Here is a 16,653-nt window from a genome sequence, read left to right as displayed (position 1 = left end):
CAGCCCAGGACAGACCCGTGGGATGTAACAAATTGCTCAGCTGGCCTTGGTTACTGTAACCTGGGCACCGGCTTTTCTATTTGCTCTCCCATCACGTTCTGTCCAGAGCAGAAGTTGGCTCTGCACACACCTCTGATCCAGCACAGAGGGCCAAATCAATCCCTTGGTTTCACCCTATCAATTTAGACTGAAAATATATTTTGCTTCCTTTCTCTTCTTGTTTGGGTTTTTTTGTTTTGTTTTTTTTTTTTTTTTGGTTTGGTTTGGGTTTTTTTGTGGGTTTTTTTTGTGGTTTGTTTTTGTTGTTGTTGTTGTTGTTTGGTTTGGTTTGGTTGTTTTTTTTTGGGGGGGGGGGGGTGTTTGTTTGTTTGCTTGCTTGTTTGGGTTTTTTTTAGCTTATATGCCACTGCACCAGGACCCACCTTTGTAGCGTGTTCTCCCTCACCCTCAAGGACAGGTCAGTTCCCACAGCCTTCAAACTGGGTGATGCCATCTCGTGGACAGCCCCTCCAGCAGTGGAAATAAATCAGCTTATTGCAACGTCTGTTAACACCACCTGCTCCCTTCTCCTTGTTCTCCCTTGGGAATGAAGCCTGGAGAAGGTGTGAGGTTCCTGCAGAGGGTTTTGGTGCTCCAGGGTGGGTGGGCTCTGTTCTCTCTGTGTTTCCCGGGTTTCCTCTATTTAAGAAACCTGCTCTTGCATAACTGCACAAAGCCAAACACACATTCATAAAGCATCTCCACCCACACACAGAAAGTGCAGCTAAAACACTCAAGCTGGAACAAAGAGCCACCTCACAGTGCCCCAGAGAGACACAACTACAGGTATATGGGCAATAAGGCATACTTTATGCTTCTTTTTTAATTCTTTTTATGTCAAAGTACCAAACCTGGAATAATCGAGTTTGCATTCAGCTTGCAAGGAGTCTCACAGTTGGAAAGGCTCAGCTCAGTTACTACAAATTCATCACTGCAAAGAGCACGGTGTCACTGTCTACAACAGGATCCAGTTCAGTGGAAATCCTGAGCAAGGTCAAACTACACACAAATATTGGCTGGATCAAAGGTATCCATCTCTCTCCTGGCCCACTCTCTGTTTTTACCCCTATATCCCATACTAGTAACTTTCTGCCCCTTATTTTCTATTTCTCCTGTACAATCCCTCTCAAACCTCATGAACAACATTTGAACTTCAAACTAATACAATTTCCTGAAATGTGACATGAGACAAAACCCAGCATTTAGTCACTGGAGTACTAAATGCCTTCATTTTCCCAAAATTCATTATATTTATTTTTGCCAAAAGATGGTCTTGTATTCCAAAGAAAATTAATTGTTTTTAATAGACCTGAATGATATTATAAGAGAAATCATCAGATAGGAAGAAAAATGTATAGGCTAGGAGGGAAATGTTATAAATGGTACTTCAATTAGAGAGGAAACCCAACTTTCTGAAGTTATCCTGTGTGTTACTATCTCATGTTAATGATATTTTGCCTTTCTTATTTAATTTAAAGATGTCTCTCACTTCACTGTTGGCAAAACGTATCCAAACTGGGAGCATTGCCTTTAATTAGGAGAAGCAAGTGCTGGATCTATGAATGGAAGCATTTGTAGGAAGCAGTGCAACCAGGATTATCTTGTTTAACGAGCTGCTGGAGGCTCCTGGAGAGCCTTGTGAAATGTTGTGTCTCTGTGCAGGTGGGATTGCAGGCAGTGTGATGGATGCAGCTCCAGTGGGAGACAGGGATGGAAGAAAGATGTGTAAAGGTGCTGAGATGCAAAACACATCCCACATTTTAGCCTGGTTCCCTCAAGGACTTTTGTGATTCCTCTGTCCCCACAAGTGGCCAATTTGTATCAGTTTTGAACTAAAAATTAATATACGAAGCACATACATTTTTTGTGAAAAACAGTGGTTGGTTGGAGGAAAAGCAGAGTGTGAAATTAGTACCTCCCCCATTAACCAACAGTGTAGGGGGGATAGTTGCCTGTTCTTCTTGTCCTTCTGGCTGACCAGATTTGAGCTGGTGAGCCCAGGCACAGCTCAAAATTATCCCCAGGAGGTTGTGCCTGGCCTTGCCCGTGACTGAGGAACACGAGGAAGGAGTCTGAGGATGAAAGGCCACATGGAAGGGACAGGAGCTCAATGCAAGGCACTCTGTAGACACAGGGGATTTGCAGTTTGGAAAACAGACTTTGGTTTCCTACCGTGTGCAGTGTTTATTTGCTTTATCCTCTGCTTCAGCTCCTTCTGGTCCTTCTTCCATGGGGAAGCCTCAGAGGAAAATGGAGCAGCTGGAGCAGCGCACGGTGCTGTTCTCGGGCTCCAGAGGTTCCTGGTAGCTGGTTAATGCCATTCCAAACAGAAACCCGTTTCTTGAGCTGTAAATGTCAGATGCCAGACCGATGGTTACACGTGGCAGTTGCAGGTGTCTGGAACAACTCCAGTTAATTTGTTTCAGGGTTGGGTCCTGGCTTTTCCCCTATGTTAAATTTAAAGAGGGCTTTGCAGCCACGAAGTCAATACAGCCCTGATCTCCTGACACATGAAAGCTGGAGGCTGAATAACTTATTAGCACCCTCATTAATGAAAAACACTTCAATATTTAGGACTAATGCAGATTTCCTACTGAAAAAAAAAAATCTGTAAACAGAATCTGCAGCCATGTGCTCAAGGTAATAATTAGGGGGAATTATCTTTGCTATGTGTATTAAAACAACATAATTGAAGCTAAGAAATTATATGTCCATGTTAGAGAGAAGCAGATAATCTTTTGCTTAGGAAATTACCATCAAGTGGAGTAACTGTTTCCATACCCAGAAGAATCTCGGGTTGAATAGGAAAAATGAGAACCAGATGCCCAAATATTACATACCAGTTTCTGTTCCCCACCTTGACAGCCCAGCGTGGAGCAGCCTCCATCCTTGGGCAGCACTCCAACTTCTCCCTTGAATGCACACAGCAGAGGCTGGGAGGGTCTCAGATGTTCATGGGTTTATGGAAAAGGCCCCTTTTTCCTAAAACACCGGGAAAAACGCTGAGCGTGATCTGAGGAGTGAGGTAAAAGGGTGGTTCTTTTACTGATTGCCAGGGTATTTCAGGTGTTGAGTATCTTATTTAGAAATCCACGCTAATTCCCTAATGGCTTATCCAGTAAATAAATCACAGCCACTGCAAGGAGTCACCATCAATTGCTGCTCAGGGCCATAAGGGCCGACTGGTGAAACAGCAGCAATTAGCACTCATTAGCACTTATTTTCAAGTCTTCTTCATGGAAAAGGATCATGAAAAGCAAGTCAAACTGTCCAAATTAACCCAGGTTGTTTGACGGTTTCAGGTTTCTGACTCAAACTCATCTGAATTTTACCTGTGAGGTATCAGAAGGTGGGCAAGGCTTGGGTTTGGGAGTTTATTTCTATAATGACTTATAGAAGAAATTCGTGCTGAAGGTTTTCTTGCCTGCAGGGCATTCACCACAGATATTTCTCATGGACTCATCACCCACTGCTAGAGAAACCACTACTGCAGCCTTTCCTTCAGGAAGGGCCTTACAGAGCATTTCACTCGTGCCCATCTCTCCATTTATCTGCCTATTTTCGTGATGTTAAAGAAAGCTCTTGATCCAATTAGGTTAAAAATGGAGAGGAGTTGAGCAACAATTCCATCAGACGTATTTTTCTATAATTAAGAATTACCAGCAAATTACAGGAGTGCCTTTTTTTTATTGATTTTCTTTTTTTGTTCCTGGAGTATTCACACTCCAAAGAACAGCGAATCCCACAAGGCAAACTCTTAGAGAGAGAGGGCTTCCAGCATGACACTTTCCCCCCCTTTTTACACGCCTGATCCCATTCTGCATCTCCTTTTCAAAAGATCCTCTATCCCTTTCCCAGGTGTATGCAAGTACAAAGGATATCAGATGAGCTTTCTTCCCCTCGCTGTGAGATAAAAGAGTAAAACCAATCTCCAGGCGATCAGAATCTGTCACCAAGCCCACAGGGTCTTTTTGCAGCTCAGTGGTGCCAATCAAATGGTTTCTATGAGAGACTGACTGCTATTCCTGGACTCTGGTTGACTCCTCGGTGTGGATCACTGCCTCCTGGAAAAGGGAGAAAACCCAAATGCAAACCCAGTGCTGGAGCTGAATTCCCCCTCTCTTCACCCCTGTGCACTGAGGAGGGCTGAGCCACCACACCCCCAAAAGAGGTGGTGGCAGCCACGTGCACGTAGGAGAGCACTGAGGGCTTCCATCTGCAGTCAGTGAAATCAAGCTGGATACCACTTTGAAAGGGCCTGTGGCATCCACAGGTGAGATCTGAAGTTTGAGGGGGGTTTGCCTCACTGAATGAGGCAGAGATTTTCACACCATCTGGAAGGTGAGAAATAGGATGAGGAAGGGTCCCAAGGAAGACTGAGCATTCCCCAGACTCCCCTTGTATCTTGCCTTAGGGCTGGGATTATTTTCTCCTCTGATGTCTCTACCTGCTCATCTTTGCTACATATTAGCTGATTTCATTTAAAACCAGCATGGAACCTCGTCCCCTTGTCCCATGTTGAAGAATTCAGATTTTGCCGTTTCTAATGAACCACATTTTCCTGTGATAACAATGAACTGCCCCACAGGCAAAAAACCCACAGGAAAAAAACGTCCTTCCTGACCCTGGACCCAGGACACAAGTGGCTGAAAGAGCCAAAATGCCCATTTAAGTGCCTAAGCAGAGACAAATGGGAAGAAACACAGAATCACAGAATATGCTGAGTTGAAAAGGACACACAAGGATCATCGAGTCCAACCCTTAGCCCTGCACAGGACCATCCCCAAGAGTCACACCATGTGCCTGAGAGCATCATCCAAGTGCTTCTTGAGCTCTGCCAGGCTTGGTGCTGTGAGCACTGCTATGATGAGCCTGTTCCAGGGCCCAGCCACCCTCTGGGGGAAGAACCTTCTCTAGTATCCAACCCAATCCTCCACTGACACAACTGCAGGCTATTCCCTTGGCTCCTGTCACTGGTCACCAGAGAGAAGACATCACTGCCTGTCCCTCCTCTTCTTCTCACAAGGGAGTTGTAACTGCAGTGAGGTCTCCCCTCAGTCTCCTCTTCTCCAGCTGAACAAACCAAGTGCCCTCAGCCGCTCCTCCTTACGGCTTCCCCTCCAGGCCCTTCCCCATCTCCACACTTGTGGAGGGCAGGGATTGGAGGCAGCTCGTAGTGCATTCCTGACCCCAAAGCCAGGGCACAAGGGGCATCTTGCTGTCCCAGAATCAGCAGGCAATAACTTGGAAAAGCCAGCTGGAGAAGGCAGGTCAGCCCCTTTGCTGCCTTCTACCCTCCACTGCCCTTCAAAGATGGTATCATAGGTCGGGTTGTTTCCTCTGGGATTAGAGCCTGACACCCACCGCAGTTAGAAAAACATGTTCCATCACTGCAGTAATCTTCTCTAAGCTCTTGGAGTTCACAGCTGTCCTCCACCTCTGGGGTGCTCCTTGCAGCAATCTGTCTGGCACTGGACCATGTCTTCTGGGAGGAAAGGCAGAGAGAGCTGGCATTGTTTCTCCTGCAGAAGAGAAGGCTCAGAGAGACCTCATGAATCTGTGTAAGTTGAATATGAGCCAGCAGTGCCCTGGTAGCCAGGAGGGCCAGCTGTGTCCTTGGGGGGCATCAGGCACAGCATTGCCAGCTGGGCCAGGGAGGGGATTGTCACGCTCTGCTCTGGGGTGGCCTCACCTGGAATATTGTGCCAGTTTTGGGCTCCACAATGTAAGAAGGACATCAGACTATCAGAGTGTGTGCAGGATCCCTGGGGGAGTGCTCACAGCACCAAGCCTGACAGACTTCAAGCAGAGTCTGGACAATGCTCTTAGTCACAGAGTTTAGTTTTAGGTAGTCCTGTGAGGAGCAGGGAGCTGGACACAGTGATCCTTATGGATCCCTTTTAACTTGAAGTATTCTGTGATTTTTTTTTTATTCAATCGTTGGCCGCTCTCCAATGACCGAGGCATTACTTGCACTGTTGTGCCTGAAGTGACACGTGGCAGCACACCATCCCCTCACCAAACAAAATAATCTCTCATTTCTTCCCTCCCTCTCTCCTGCTAGCCCAGAATGACACCTGCCTTTATCCTCCCCCAACAGCTTATTATCGCCTCGCATTGAATGGTCTGCACTGTAACTTATCCACTCCCACCGTCCTGCTGCTCGAGCGTCTGATTTCTCCTCCTAACTACAGCTCTCTGCACTCGCCTCTATCCAATTTCTCCTCGTTATTTCAGGCCCTTTTTCCTGTGGATTATGGCCATTTGGAATTCTGACACAGCCCTCTGAGGTGCCTGAGTGTGTTCTCAAGTCGCTGCCAACTGCAGGGTTTTCTACAGGCTCTTTATTTCACCGCTCCAGCCATTAATGAAGTTACAGAGAAACACAGACCCTGCAATAAAGTGTACAGTGGTCTCACAATGCCCTTTCTGGCTACATACCAATAGCCATTCCAAGTGCAATTTTTCTGCTAGATTGTGTTAATTTAGCTCATTTCCTCCTCTTTCTTGTAAAAAGGAGAAAGGAGGCAAAGAAAACATTAACTGCATCAGTTTTCTCTGAATCATCTGTCGTTTTCTCTCCATCCCCTCATCTTTTCACACTTAATCATGTGCCTTTCCCTCAGATTTCTGCAGTTTTCATTGTGACTGATCCTTAGAAGCCCTTGCTATGCCATTTTCCCTTCACATTAGGAGATCTGCTGGGCCATTAAAAAAACACCTTCCTTCAGTTATCCCCCCTATCCTCTCCCAAATGGACCCTGGCATCAACCCCCACACTTACCAAAACTGCCTTTTGAGGTCCTTATTCTGCTTCTCTCATCTCCCTGCTTTCTCCAGAGCACCCAATGCCAACTCCACAGCCACTTTCCACCCAAATTACCTCTGAATTGACAAGTTTTAACTGCATCAAATAAGCCTGACTGTAACCCAGAAGAGCCAGTTGCAGAATAACACCCTGTACCTTCTGAAATACAAACTGTCCTCTGTGGAAAAAAAAAATCTATTAACTTTTTGTCTTTTCAAGTTTTCACATGGTAGGAACTTTCCCAGCAGATACCTAAGCAGTGAATACCTCCCATTTCCACCAGAATTCATTGTTTGGGAATATTGGTGGGTGAAAAATTGGGCACAAGCTGTCAATGTGTGCTCACACCCCAGAAAGCCAACTGTGTCCTGGGCTGCATCACAAGGACCATGGACAGCAGCTCGAGGGAGGGGGTTCTGCCCCTCTGCTCTGCTCTCATGAGACCCCACCTGCAGTGCTGCTTCCAGCTCCGGGGCCCTCAGCACAGGAAGGACATGGACCTGTTGGAATAAGGCCAGAGGAGGCCACAAAAATGATCCTAAGGCTGGAACACCTCTCTAGAGAGGAAAGGCTGAGAGAGGTGGGGAAAGCTGAGGAAAGCTCTGAGGGGACCATAGCTTTTCAATACTTCAAAGGGGCTTATAGGAAACACAAATAAAGACAGGACAAGGGGCAGCAGCTTTAAACTGAAAGAGGGTCAGTTTAAACATTAAGGAAAAAAATTTTCATGATGAATTTGGTGAGACATAGGAAGAGGGTGCCCAGAGAAGTTGTGAATGCCCCATTCCTGGAAGTGTTTGAGGACTGGATGACTTCTAACAGTCCATTCCAGGCCAAACCATTCTGGGATTCCATGTTACCCAAGCTCTGGTAATACAGACTCTGCTGATGTTCAGCACTGAGCCTCCAGCCTTTCCTGAGAGAAAAGTCTCCATTCCAATGCTGCAGTTTTCATCTCCCAAAGTCTGTGCGATGCCCAGCAATCATTTTTGACACATATTGACAAAGAGTTCCTCCTGTGCATTCCTCATAGTGGTGTACAGACGTTTTAGCTTCGCATGTTGCCTCGTTCTCTCTCCTGGATCTTACAGTCCCAGCTTCCCTGAATAATTCATTTACGTCAGTGAGGTGCAACAGTCTCTCAGGACACAGAGTTTCACAGCAGAAGCTAAGACAGAACCCAAAACTTCAAGCCCCTCCACCAGCTGCATTTAAGCCCTAAAGACTAGAAATAACAAGTATTGATCATTCTCTTTCTCTTGGCCAGTAATGGTGTTAAGGAGTCACAAATCTCCCCTGAAAGTTCATTTGTAACTAGCCTGCTTCCCTGCAGAAAGGTTCTGAGCAGTCAGCATTTCTGACCAACCAGCCAAGCAAACTTTCCCCTACAAGCTGCCAAAACACATCCTTGGAAGAAGCCTGGTCAGCTATTCAGAGCACCTCAGAACAGTTAAAACACTACTGGCACCCAGATAGCTGCAATATTGCTGCAATAGTTCACCCAGAGAAATACAGCAGCAAATCTCTCCCCTCAACTTCCCTGCTCCCCAAAAAACACAACCAAAATCCCCAAAACCAGACTCACTGCAGTGCCAGTGCCCTTATTACCATAAAAATCTGTAATCACACATAGCTGCTTAAGGGCTCTGTGTCTTTGAGAAAGCTTCAGGTCTGCACAAAACACCCCAGTTATGGCAACAAGTCTTATTTTAACTCTATATCATTTCAGGATGACCCCAAGTTGGAGACTTCCTCTTTACAGAGGTCACCAAATTCCAATAGAAATTAAACACTATTAATGTAACATCCAGGTAAGCTTTTGCTAAGATAGGTTTATGAAGCCTCTAAACATCAGTGTTAACGAGCATCCCTCATGAATCAAAAGCACTGTGGTCTGTTTCTGTATTACACTATAAGGCCCATCTTCTCTTGGCCAAAAATACCACATTTTAGCTCAATATTATTTCTGGTACTGATAGACTCAGTGTCCCAACCCAACTGGAACTGATACTCCTTGGCCTTGAAGGTTGAAATCAAGCTGATTTGCCTGGTTATACTCACTGACAAACACCCTGTGGTCCAGCAGTTTGTGAAAGCTGAACTCAGCCATGCACAGAGGCACCAGAAGGATTTTCCCACAGGTTTGTGCCTTGCTATTCCCCATCTCCACACCACCACTGATCTGTTTTGGAGTCCCTTCACCTGCCAATGCTCACCTGAAACCATGACAGTTGTCTAAGGGTCTCTGTTGCTCAAATGGGCACCTGAACTGCATCTCACAGGGTACCTTTTTTCCCCATCCTGGACATGAGCAACAGGGGAGTGCATGACAATGAGATACATGAAATTAATTCCTACCTAAGGGTGTCAGGTGCAGTTATGTGGATTTTTATGAGCCATACACCGTGACCAGAATCCAACAAGTGCTACTGATTTTACTGAGATCAGAGCTGGCTGTCACTCCCCTGCTCTTAGTGCTTGGGTTGGGTTTTTTTTTAGATATTACAGAGCACCACTCAAAAACAAGTCTTCGTAAGAGTGAGAAAAGTGGACAGAGGGAGATTTTAAAATTCAGGTCGGTGTTATCCATGCTGCTGCTGCCAATTCTGATCTTTATGTTTACCCAAATAAGAGGCTGGTGGGCAAGGAAACACGTGAGCAACACTGGAGAAAGAAGAGTCAAAGGAGTACAAACAGAATCCTGAACTAAGCCAGTACTTGTTAACAAGTTCTACTTACGGGGTTACTGGAATTCTGATCCCCACTATCCACCTGGGAGATCAAATATTGCAAGTGTTGGCTGTGGAACAATCAGGACTCTCCTGGGCACTCCTGGCAGAGCTGCAGTCCAAGAACTGAATCTCCCCCCTCCAGCCACGAGACACAGCCAGACTTGGGAAGGGTTTGGCAAGCACAGGATCTGAATAAAACGACTGCACGTTCCCTCCCTCTAAAACTGCTTGTGTTTGTCATCTAGATGGGATTGCAAGTGCCTTTATAGACTGTTTTAAGCATATAATTAAGAATATATAGTGTGTAGCTGGCCTTTGCTCAGCAAATGGTGATCATACAAGTGTCATAAACCACTCAGTGTAAAACTGATCTGAAGCATTTTCAGTCTATCAACATGAGCTTCCCCACCTCCCCAAAAGGAGTGTGGTCATTAATCAGCCTTGCAGATCAAAAGGTCACAGGGGATCAGAACTCTTTCAGAAGAGCATTCTTTAACCTAGCAGACAAACAAAATCACTGTCTGAAGTTGAGCAAAGAAGCAGAGTACCTCTAAAGGAAGCACTGAAGCTGGAAGGATATGATATTTTGGGGGGCCTGATTGTGTAGAACAGACTTTTAGAGTGGGGACCGTTTCTGTACCAGGAGCTGAACGTGGAACCAGTGGTTTTGCTCAGCTGCCTTTCATGGCTCTTCTTTGAGACTAAAACCAGAGAAAGTGGGAGAAGCTCCTGCAACTCCAAAATAAAGTCCAATATCAGTGTTTGGTAGCTTGGCTATCATGGATTCAGATTTGGCATCTGTCAGCACATCACAGGGGAGAAAAACTGCAGCCTGCTCACCTAAAGGGACACTCCAGAGTCCCATCAAACTGGTCCCATCACTGTGTATGTTCTGGTAAATACCCATCAAAGAAAGCTGAGATAATGGTAAATTAATTTGTGGAGCCTACATGAAAGCTGCAGGAAACTATCTTACAGCTTTAAACCAAGACTCTGTATTTTTAAAGACAATAATCTGTAGTTCAGAAGCATTTATGAATCCACTGGAAGCTTCAGAGCATCATGTGTATAAAGGAAGACCGGGCAGATCATCACATCAGTTTAAGTTATGGCTAGAAACTTTAAAAGAGAAAGGAAAGCTTTGTTGATTTTCTTACACTTCGAAGTTCCTACCTGATTTAGAGACGTTTATACTCAAATAATCCCTCTGACAAGGGTGAGAAACAGGATTCTAAAACTGCATAACCTTTAACTAGAGTGAGTTTTCATTCAAAAGGGAAGCTAAATAAAGACACTAAGTAATAATTTAACATCTAAGCTCAGATTTAACATCCAAGAACAGATTGTAACCAAGCACCACTCCAAATTGACAGCAAAAGCAAGGCAAAGAAACATGAACTGCTCTCTATACACAGAGAGTATCACATGACTGGTTTGTGAAATAAGAACCAATTTCCAGGGGCTCTGAGCAGCTCCAAATGTCCTTTTTTTTTTTCAATGGGAACTCTGCACACTGTTAAGGAATGACTGATGCCATGCAAACACCTGTATCCAAAAGTCCCAAATCACAGCAATTGGTAACAAGAACTTCTGTTTCCCCAATTTAGCCAAGCTTCCATTTAGGCACAGAACGTGAAGTGCCACCAAATGAATCCAGCATTTTAAGAGCTGAAAGAGTAATCATGTTCTTAAGAAACTCTGAGATACAGAAGAAATAAAACTGAGTCTGAATACAAAATTACAGGCTGATGTTATGTTTAACTGTGTAGACTAATGTCACAGATGATGTCTAGTATGAAATCCTGTTAAAAAAAATAGGTTTCAGGAAAGTTTTACTATGCAAATGAAATGAAATTTGGTGAAGTTTAACAAATGTCATCACTTTAGTGACTGTGATAATGCTACTTCACTTGAAATGCATTCAGAATTTCAAATTCCTAGTATGCAAAGTTTTCAAACCCTAAGTAGCCTGCTGTAGCTATACCTGCACTCTGAAATGAAGTTATCAGCCCTCACAACAAACATCCCTTCTCCACTTTTTTATTTATTTCTTTTTTTTTTTTTACATAAAGGACGAGAAGTGCTCCCGAACGAAAATCCATTTACAATTTTAAAAGGTTACTACAGATAAAAATGTACATTCCTTTTTCTTTGTGACCACATTTGAAGCAGGACTGTGCCTAAGCTCAGAGGATGCTGGATGTTTTACCTGCACAAGCATGACGTGTTGCCATATTTATCAGTGAAGAGTCCAAAGGCAGAGCTCAGTGGCATCAATCCTCACAATATGAGATGGGAAAGCAGTTGTTCATTGCACTCAGACCGTGGCTTGCTTGCACCTGGAATCCAGCGAGAACTCACCCTGACCTTTCATATTGCCCTGAAAAAGCTCTTCTACGCTTTTATATAAACCAAGAGACACAGAGGATGAACAGCTCTTCGGTTCTTTCATTGACTATAAAAAGCATGTTTTCTTCAAATCAATAGTTTAATAGTTATGCTAAATATAGCTGTAGCCACATTTCTTGCTTGTAATTCAGTGTAATGCTTCTGGGTACCTCAGTCATCATCTTGCTGATTTCTCTTCTGTCAACAGAACAGGAGAGTTCATAATGTTAGGCCACAGTTATCTGAAATAGGAGCACTAATAAATCATGACAAGACTTTTCAGATACAATGGATTAGACAATGACTGCGTTTCTAAGCCACTTTTTGAATGCTGAGAGATAATGTTTCCAGAAAAAGGAACAGAGTAATATCAGCCCTCTCCCTCATCCCAAACAACAAGGTTTTATTTCCAGTAAAGAACAAGATTTGCCCTGTGCATTAACTAATGGAATACACAAGGATCAGAAAGCATCATGGTGGTGGCAAGAGCCAGTGGTCAAGATGCAGGTAAACCTGCCCTCCCTTCCCTGCCTTACAAAGATGTCATGTTTTTATATCACTGTTCATCAAAGAAATAAAGAAAGTGTATTGAAAAAGGAATAACTGTTTTGGGGTTTTTCCTAATATACTTACCTTCTAACTTTTAAAGAGGTTCTTAAAAGCATTAGCTCCAGGCATTCAAAAAGTACATTTCTAATTGTATTACATTTGTATTTACATTTAAATTAGAAAAGAAAACATCTTTCTAAAAAATGAGGGAGAAAAACATCTTCAGTTAGATGTGTCAAACTACATTCATTCCTTAAATTGATAAAATCAATTGTTTTTGAAGTGATGGAGAGCAAGCTTTCATACTGATCTCACTGCAGTGAGATCAGTATGAAAGCTTGCTCTCCATCACTTCAAAAACAATTAACCCAACAATACATTTGCTGATGGCTTCATACATTACTTTTCCCATAATTACAGAATGTGTGTTAATTACAAAAGCACAGTTCCAGGGACTTCGACGTTTCCATCCGACAGGGCTGGAAGGTCAGGAATTTCTCCTGCCACTTCTTACCAGTTTAAGGAAGTCGATGAGTTTGTGAACATCCTCTCCTGTGGAAAGGTCCACAAAGTCCTTGGGCAGTCGGTAGCTCAGGTAGGGACTGGGCTGGACAGTGACTTTGCTGTTCGTGCAGCGGAAAACCGGATAATCCTTTGGGAGAGACACCAGAACGTTGTGAACTCCTCCGTGAGACTGCCTGAGTCACGCTGCCCGTGACTTTATTTGGCATTCACTCAACTCAACTTGTGCTTTCTAAAAATTGTAGTTTTTCTTCTCAAAACCTCTGCCCACTGCAGAGCAATTTAAAATGTCAAACACGTTAAACAGTCAAGTAACAGCTTTCATTGCCTCACTCTGAAGTTCCTGCAATGTATCAATTATTAATGTCTTTAATACACTGTGCTTAGAGCTACAAGGAACTTGGGGCAGCAGTAGCTACATAAGTATCTGCATAGAGAAAAAAATCTTTTGAAAGAATCCCCAAACTTTGGCTTCACGGTTTCCTTGTTTAAACCCATTTGCAACTATAACCTCACTGAAGTTATAACCTAAGCTTTCCAACCAGTTTACTTACTGAAGGAAAAAATATCTCTACAAAAGAGCCAAAAATATCTCCAAATGCTCAACTGTAGCAACAGGTTTTGGGTGATTATATAATTTTCAGCTCAACACGTTGACATGCAATTTAATTGCCCACTGTACAGCAGTAAGGAGCTTCATTTTAAAGAGAGATCAGTCACTCCACACCAGATTCTGTGATTGGATATGAGCTGAAACATGAAGATAAGTTATTCTTATCCAGGTTAAGTAATTTTCATCCAGGCTTGCACTACAGAAAACTGTGTAAAGCTCCTGGCCCAGAGAAAAAGAAATCCCAAACCAAAAATCTGGGTGTCCCACAGACAGCTCAAGAACTGGGAGTGTGTTTTGACAAAGGAGACACGGCTTTCAGCAGGAAGATTCATGGAATGGGTTTTTCATACCCTGTGAGACAGAGAAACTGGCCTGAACAACAGCCTGAGGAGCGGTGTTTCCCTGCCCATGGGCTATGGAAATGGCCACAGGACCAAAGCAAAGCTCCAAGGTTAAAATCAGCTCAAACAAAGCATGTCATTTCAGTTCCCTCTAATGCAGCTCAACAGCTAGAAAATAAAAGCCCACACGGACTCAGATGTCTCTCCTCAAGTGTTTCCCAAGATCCACTAACACGCTATTTTCCATCTCCCACCCGGCTGTGTGAGCAGTTGTTGAGCTGTGAGGACTCTTGTCTCAAGCATGAGGAAAAAGAAAAGCTGGAATATAAAAAACTAAGACTATTCCTCCCTCTCTGTATTAAAGGGAAGTTAACTTGTTTTTATGGAGGAAAGGCTGCTTGGAAGGGAGATGGAAAAGCCCTGCTCTGCAAGACCAGGGAGTTCAACCAGAGGACAGGGCTCCCTTGAGGTTATTCCAGAGGAGGGAGAGAAAGAATTTAAGCTTCTTCTGGACTCCCCCCACCAGGCAAGAAGCTGGAGATGTGGGAAAAGGTATGACAGACATCAGGAACACAACCAGAAATTTAAGGGATTATCTAGGAAAGTAATATATTATAAGAAAAATTGAAAGGAGAGAATCAGAACTGTGTAAAAGGAAGTTTCAGGGTGTCTTCTTTGCAAAGGGCTCCAAGCTGTGATATGGGCTCCTACTGTTTGATTTAAAAATTCCCTTGTAGGCATCTAAAACTAACAGGTGATACTTGTGGGGATATTAACTACTGCCTAATAAGGAAGATTCTGCTTTACAAAGAGTTTGGGTGTCATGAGTTAAGGACCTCCATTTTCTTCAAAATGAGGTTTGCATCACAATTTGATTACAAGAGCAAAAGACAGGGGAAAAAAAGGCCATAACTGCTGTTGGATGTTATGGAGCCTCCCTCACCTGCTCTGTTGCTTCCCCTTCACTCTGGTCTCCTTTCAAGTTTTTCCCAGAGGTCAGTTCTTCCCAGGTAAAGAGCAGGGAGTCTGTTACCTCACCAAAGGGGTTAAAATCTATTAACCAAATCTTACCCTGCAAAGGAACCACAGAAGAGTTAAAACAAATCACAGAATTAAAACAGAACAAAAGAACTAAAAAAAAAAAAAAATCAGAATACACAAACACTTGTATTATTACAGTATTTTTAGTCTTTAGATAAAAAGATATCAAAACAAACTACCTGGTTTTAAGCACTTTAAACAGTCTAACATCCTTTACATTATACAGTTTTAAATCACAGTAAGCTTTGACTTACTAATTTACTTTAAGTATTTTTAAAAAAAAACAAAACAAAATATCAAGTAGAGCTCAAACAAACTGCATTTAGTTCTATGCCAGGTGCTTTCAGATGAGGCCACAGAAGTTCTCTCTTATCTCCATGGTCCTCCAAGATCCCCAGACAGCAGGAACAAGGAATAAGGGAGGACACCAACAAAAACAAACAAACCTAAACCACAACCAAACAAATAAACCTAAACCACCAAAGCAAGGATTTTGGTTTCCATCAAAAGCCACCTCAGCCCTGCTGTAAATTCAGTTTTCTACAAGAATTGCTGTTGTTGGTCTCTGAAGGACTCCAAAAAACACTGAGTAGGGTCTACAAAAAGCTAATGGAGCTCCTGGAAGCACAAAGACACTCTACAAATACAGATAAATACAGAAGAACTTATAGGCATTTTTAACACAGCCATTACCAATAGTCCAGAGCAGTTTCTCGTGCCTGTACTTTAATCTTTTTGTGTTCCAAACAGCTGTGTGGTGTGCACAACAGCACTCCTGCTACACAGCTGGGAGATGAAAGCAGAGACTGGCACATTAAAGGTAACAGAGACGTGTGTGGGAGAGGAAGGAACTGTGTCCCCTGAGTCACCTCAAGAAACAACCCCCAGCACAGGGCCATCTTTCCTCACCCAAGGAACTGTCAACTATTCTAATAAAAGAAAACATTGTAATAAACTGGAATTAAATGTGACTATAGCTGCTGGTAAGACTCTGCAAAACAAGTATTCCATCTGGGAGGAATCAGTTCTATCAAATATGGAAGGAAAAGGTTGCAGTTACATAAGCAGGGCTGAAGAGTTTTACTGTGCTTATTAAAGATCAACTGGAACTGGAAAACCAGCCTGAAGATGGAAACCCCACGGAGAGAGGACAGAAGGGCTCTGGCTGCTCTGGTGCCATCCACAGCCAGTCCCTCGTGCAGGCACGGGGAGTCCCGGCGCAGATGAAAGCAGTGATATCATCTGCAAACTGGAGCTGAGCCAGCACCCCAGCAGTGGGTGTGGAGCTGCACACAGGGTGTCACAGGGCTCTCTCTCTCTCTCAGGGCAGGCCCACGGGGCACAGCAGTGGCTGTGGAGCTGCACACAGGGTGTCACAGGGTTCTCTCTCTCTCTCAGGGCAGGCCCACGGGGCACAGCAGTGGGTGTGGAGCTGCACACAGGGTGGCACAGGGCTCTCTCTCAGGGCAGGCCCACGGGGCACAGCAGTGGCTGTGGAGCTGCACACAGGGTGTCACAGGGCTCTCTCTCTCTCTCTCTCTCTCAGGGCAGGCCCACGGGGCACAGCAGTGGCTGTGGAGCTGCACACAGGGTGTCACAGGGCTCTCTCTCTCTCTCTCA

General features: G+C 44.1%; 1 protein-coding gene across 1 annotated transcript in view; it reads right to left on the bottom strand.

Annotated features, from left to right (window-relative positions):
• Window positions 1-11,603: 11,603 nt before the first annotated feature.
• The window catches only part of CDC123 (cell division cycle 123), a 29,479-nt gene continuing 24,429 nt past the window's right edge, over window positions 11,604-16,653 (bottom strand). The window contains exons 11-13 of the mRNA XM_050325585.1: window positions 14,936-15,064; window positions 13,031-13,168; window positions 11,604-12,165 (exon numbers count right to left, since the gene is read on the bottom strand). Coding sequence (XP_050181542.1) covers window positions 12,139-12,165; window positions 13,031-13,168; window positions 14,936-15,064 — 294 coding nt within the window. The 3' untranslated portion in view covers window positions 11,604-12,138. The remainder of the gene's footprint in view (window positions 12,166-13,030; window positions 13,169-14,935; window positions 15,065-16,653) is intronic.

This window comes from Myiozetetes cayanensis, unplaced genomic scaffold (genome assembly GCF_022539395.1).
Source record: "Myiozetetes cayanensis isolate MyiCay16 unplaced genomic scaffold, myiCay2020 scf3, whole genome shotgun sequence".
In the NCBI taxonomy this organism is placed as follows: domain Eukaryota; kingdom Metazoa; phylum Chordata; class Aves; order Passeriformes; family Tyrannidae; genus Myiozetetes; species Myiozetetes cayanensis.
The sequence above is the reverse complement of the archived record's forward strand: the minus strand, read 5'-3'. Positions and strand labels throughout refer to the sequence as shown.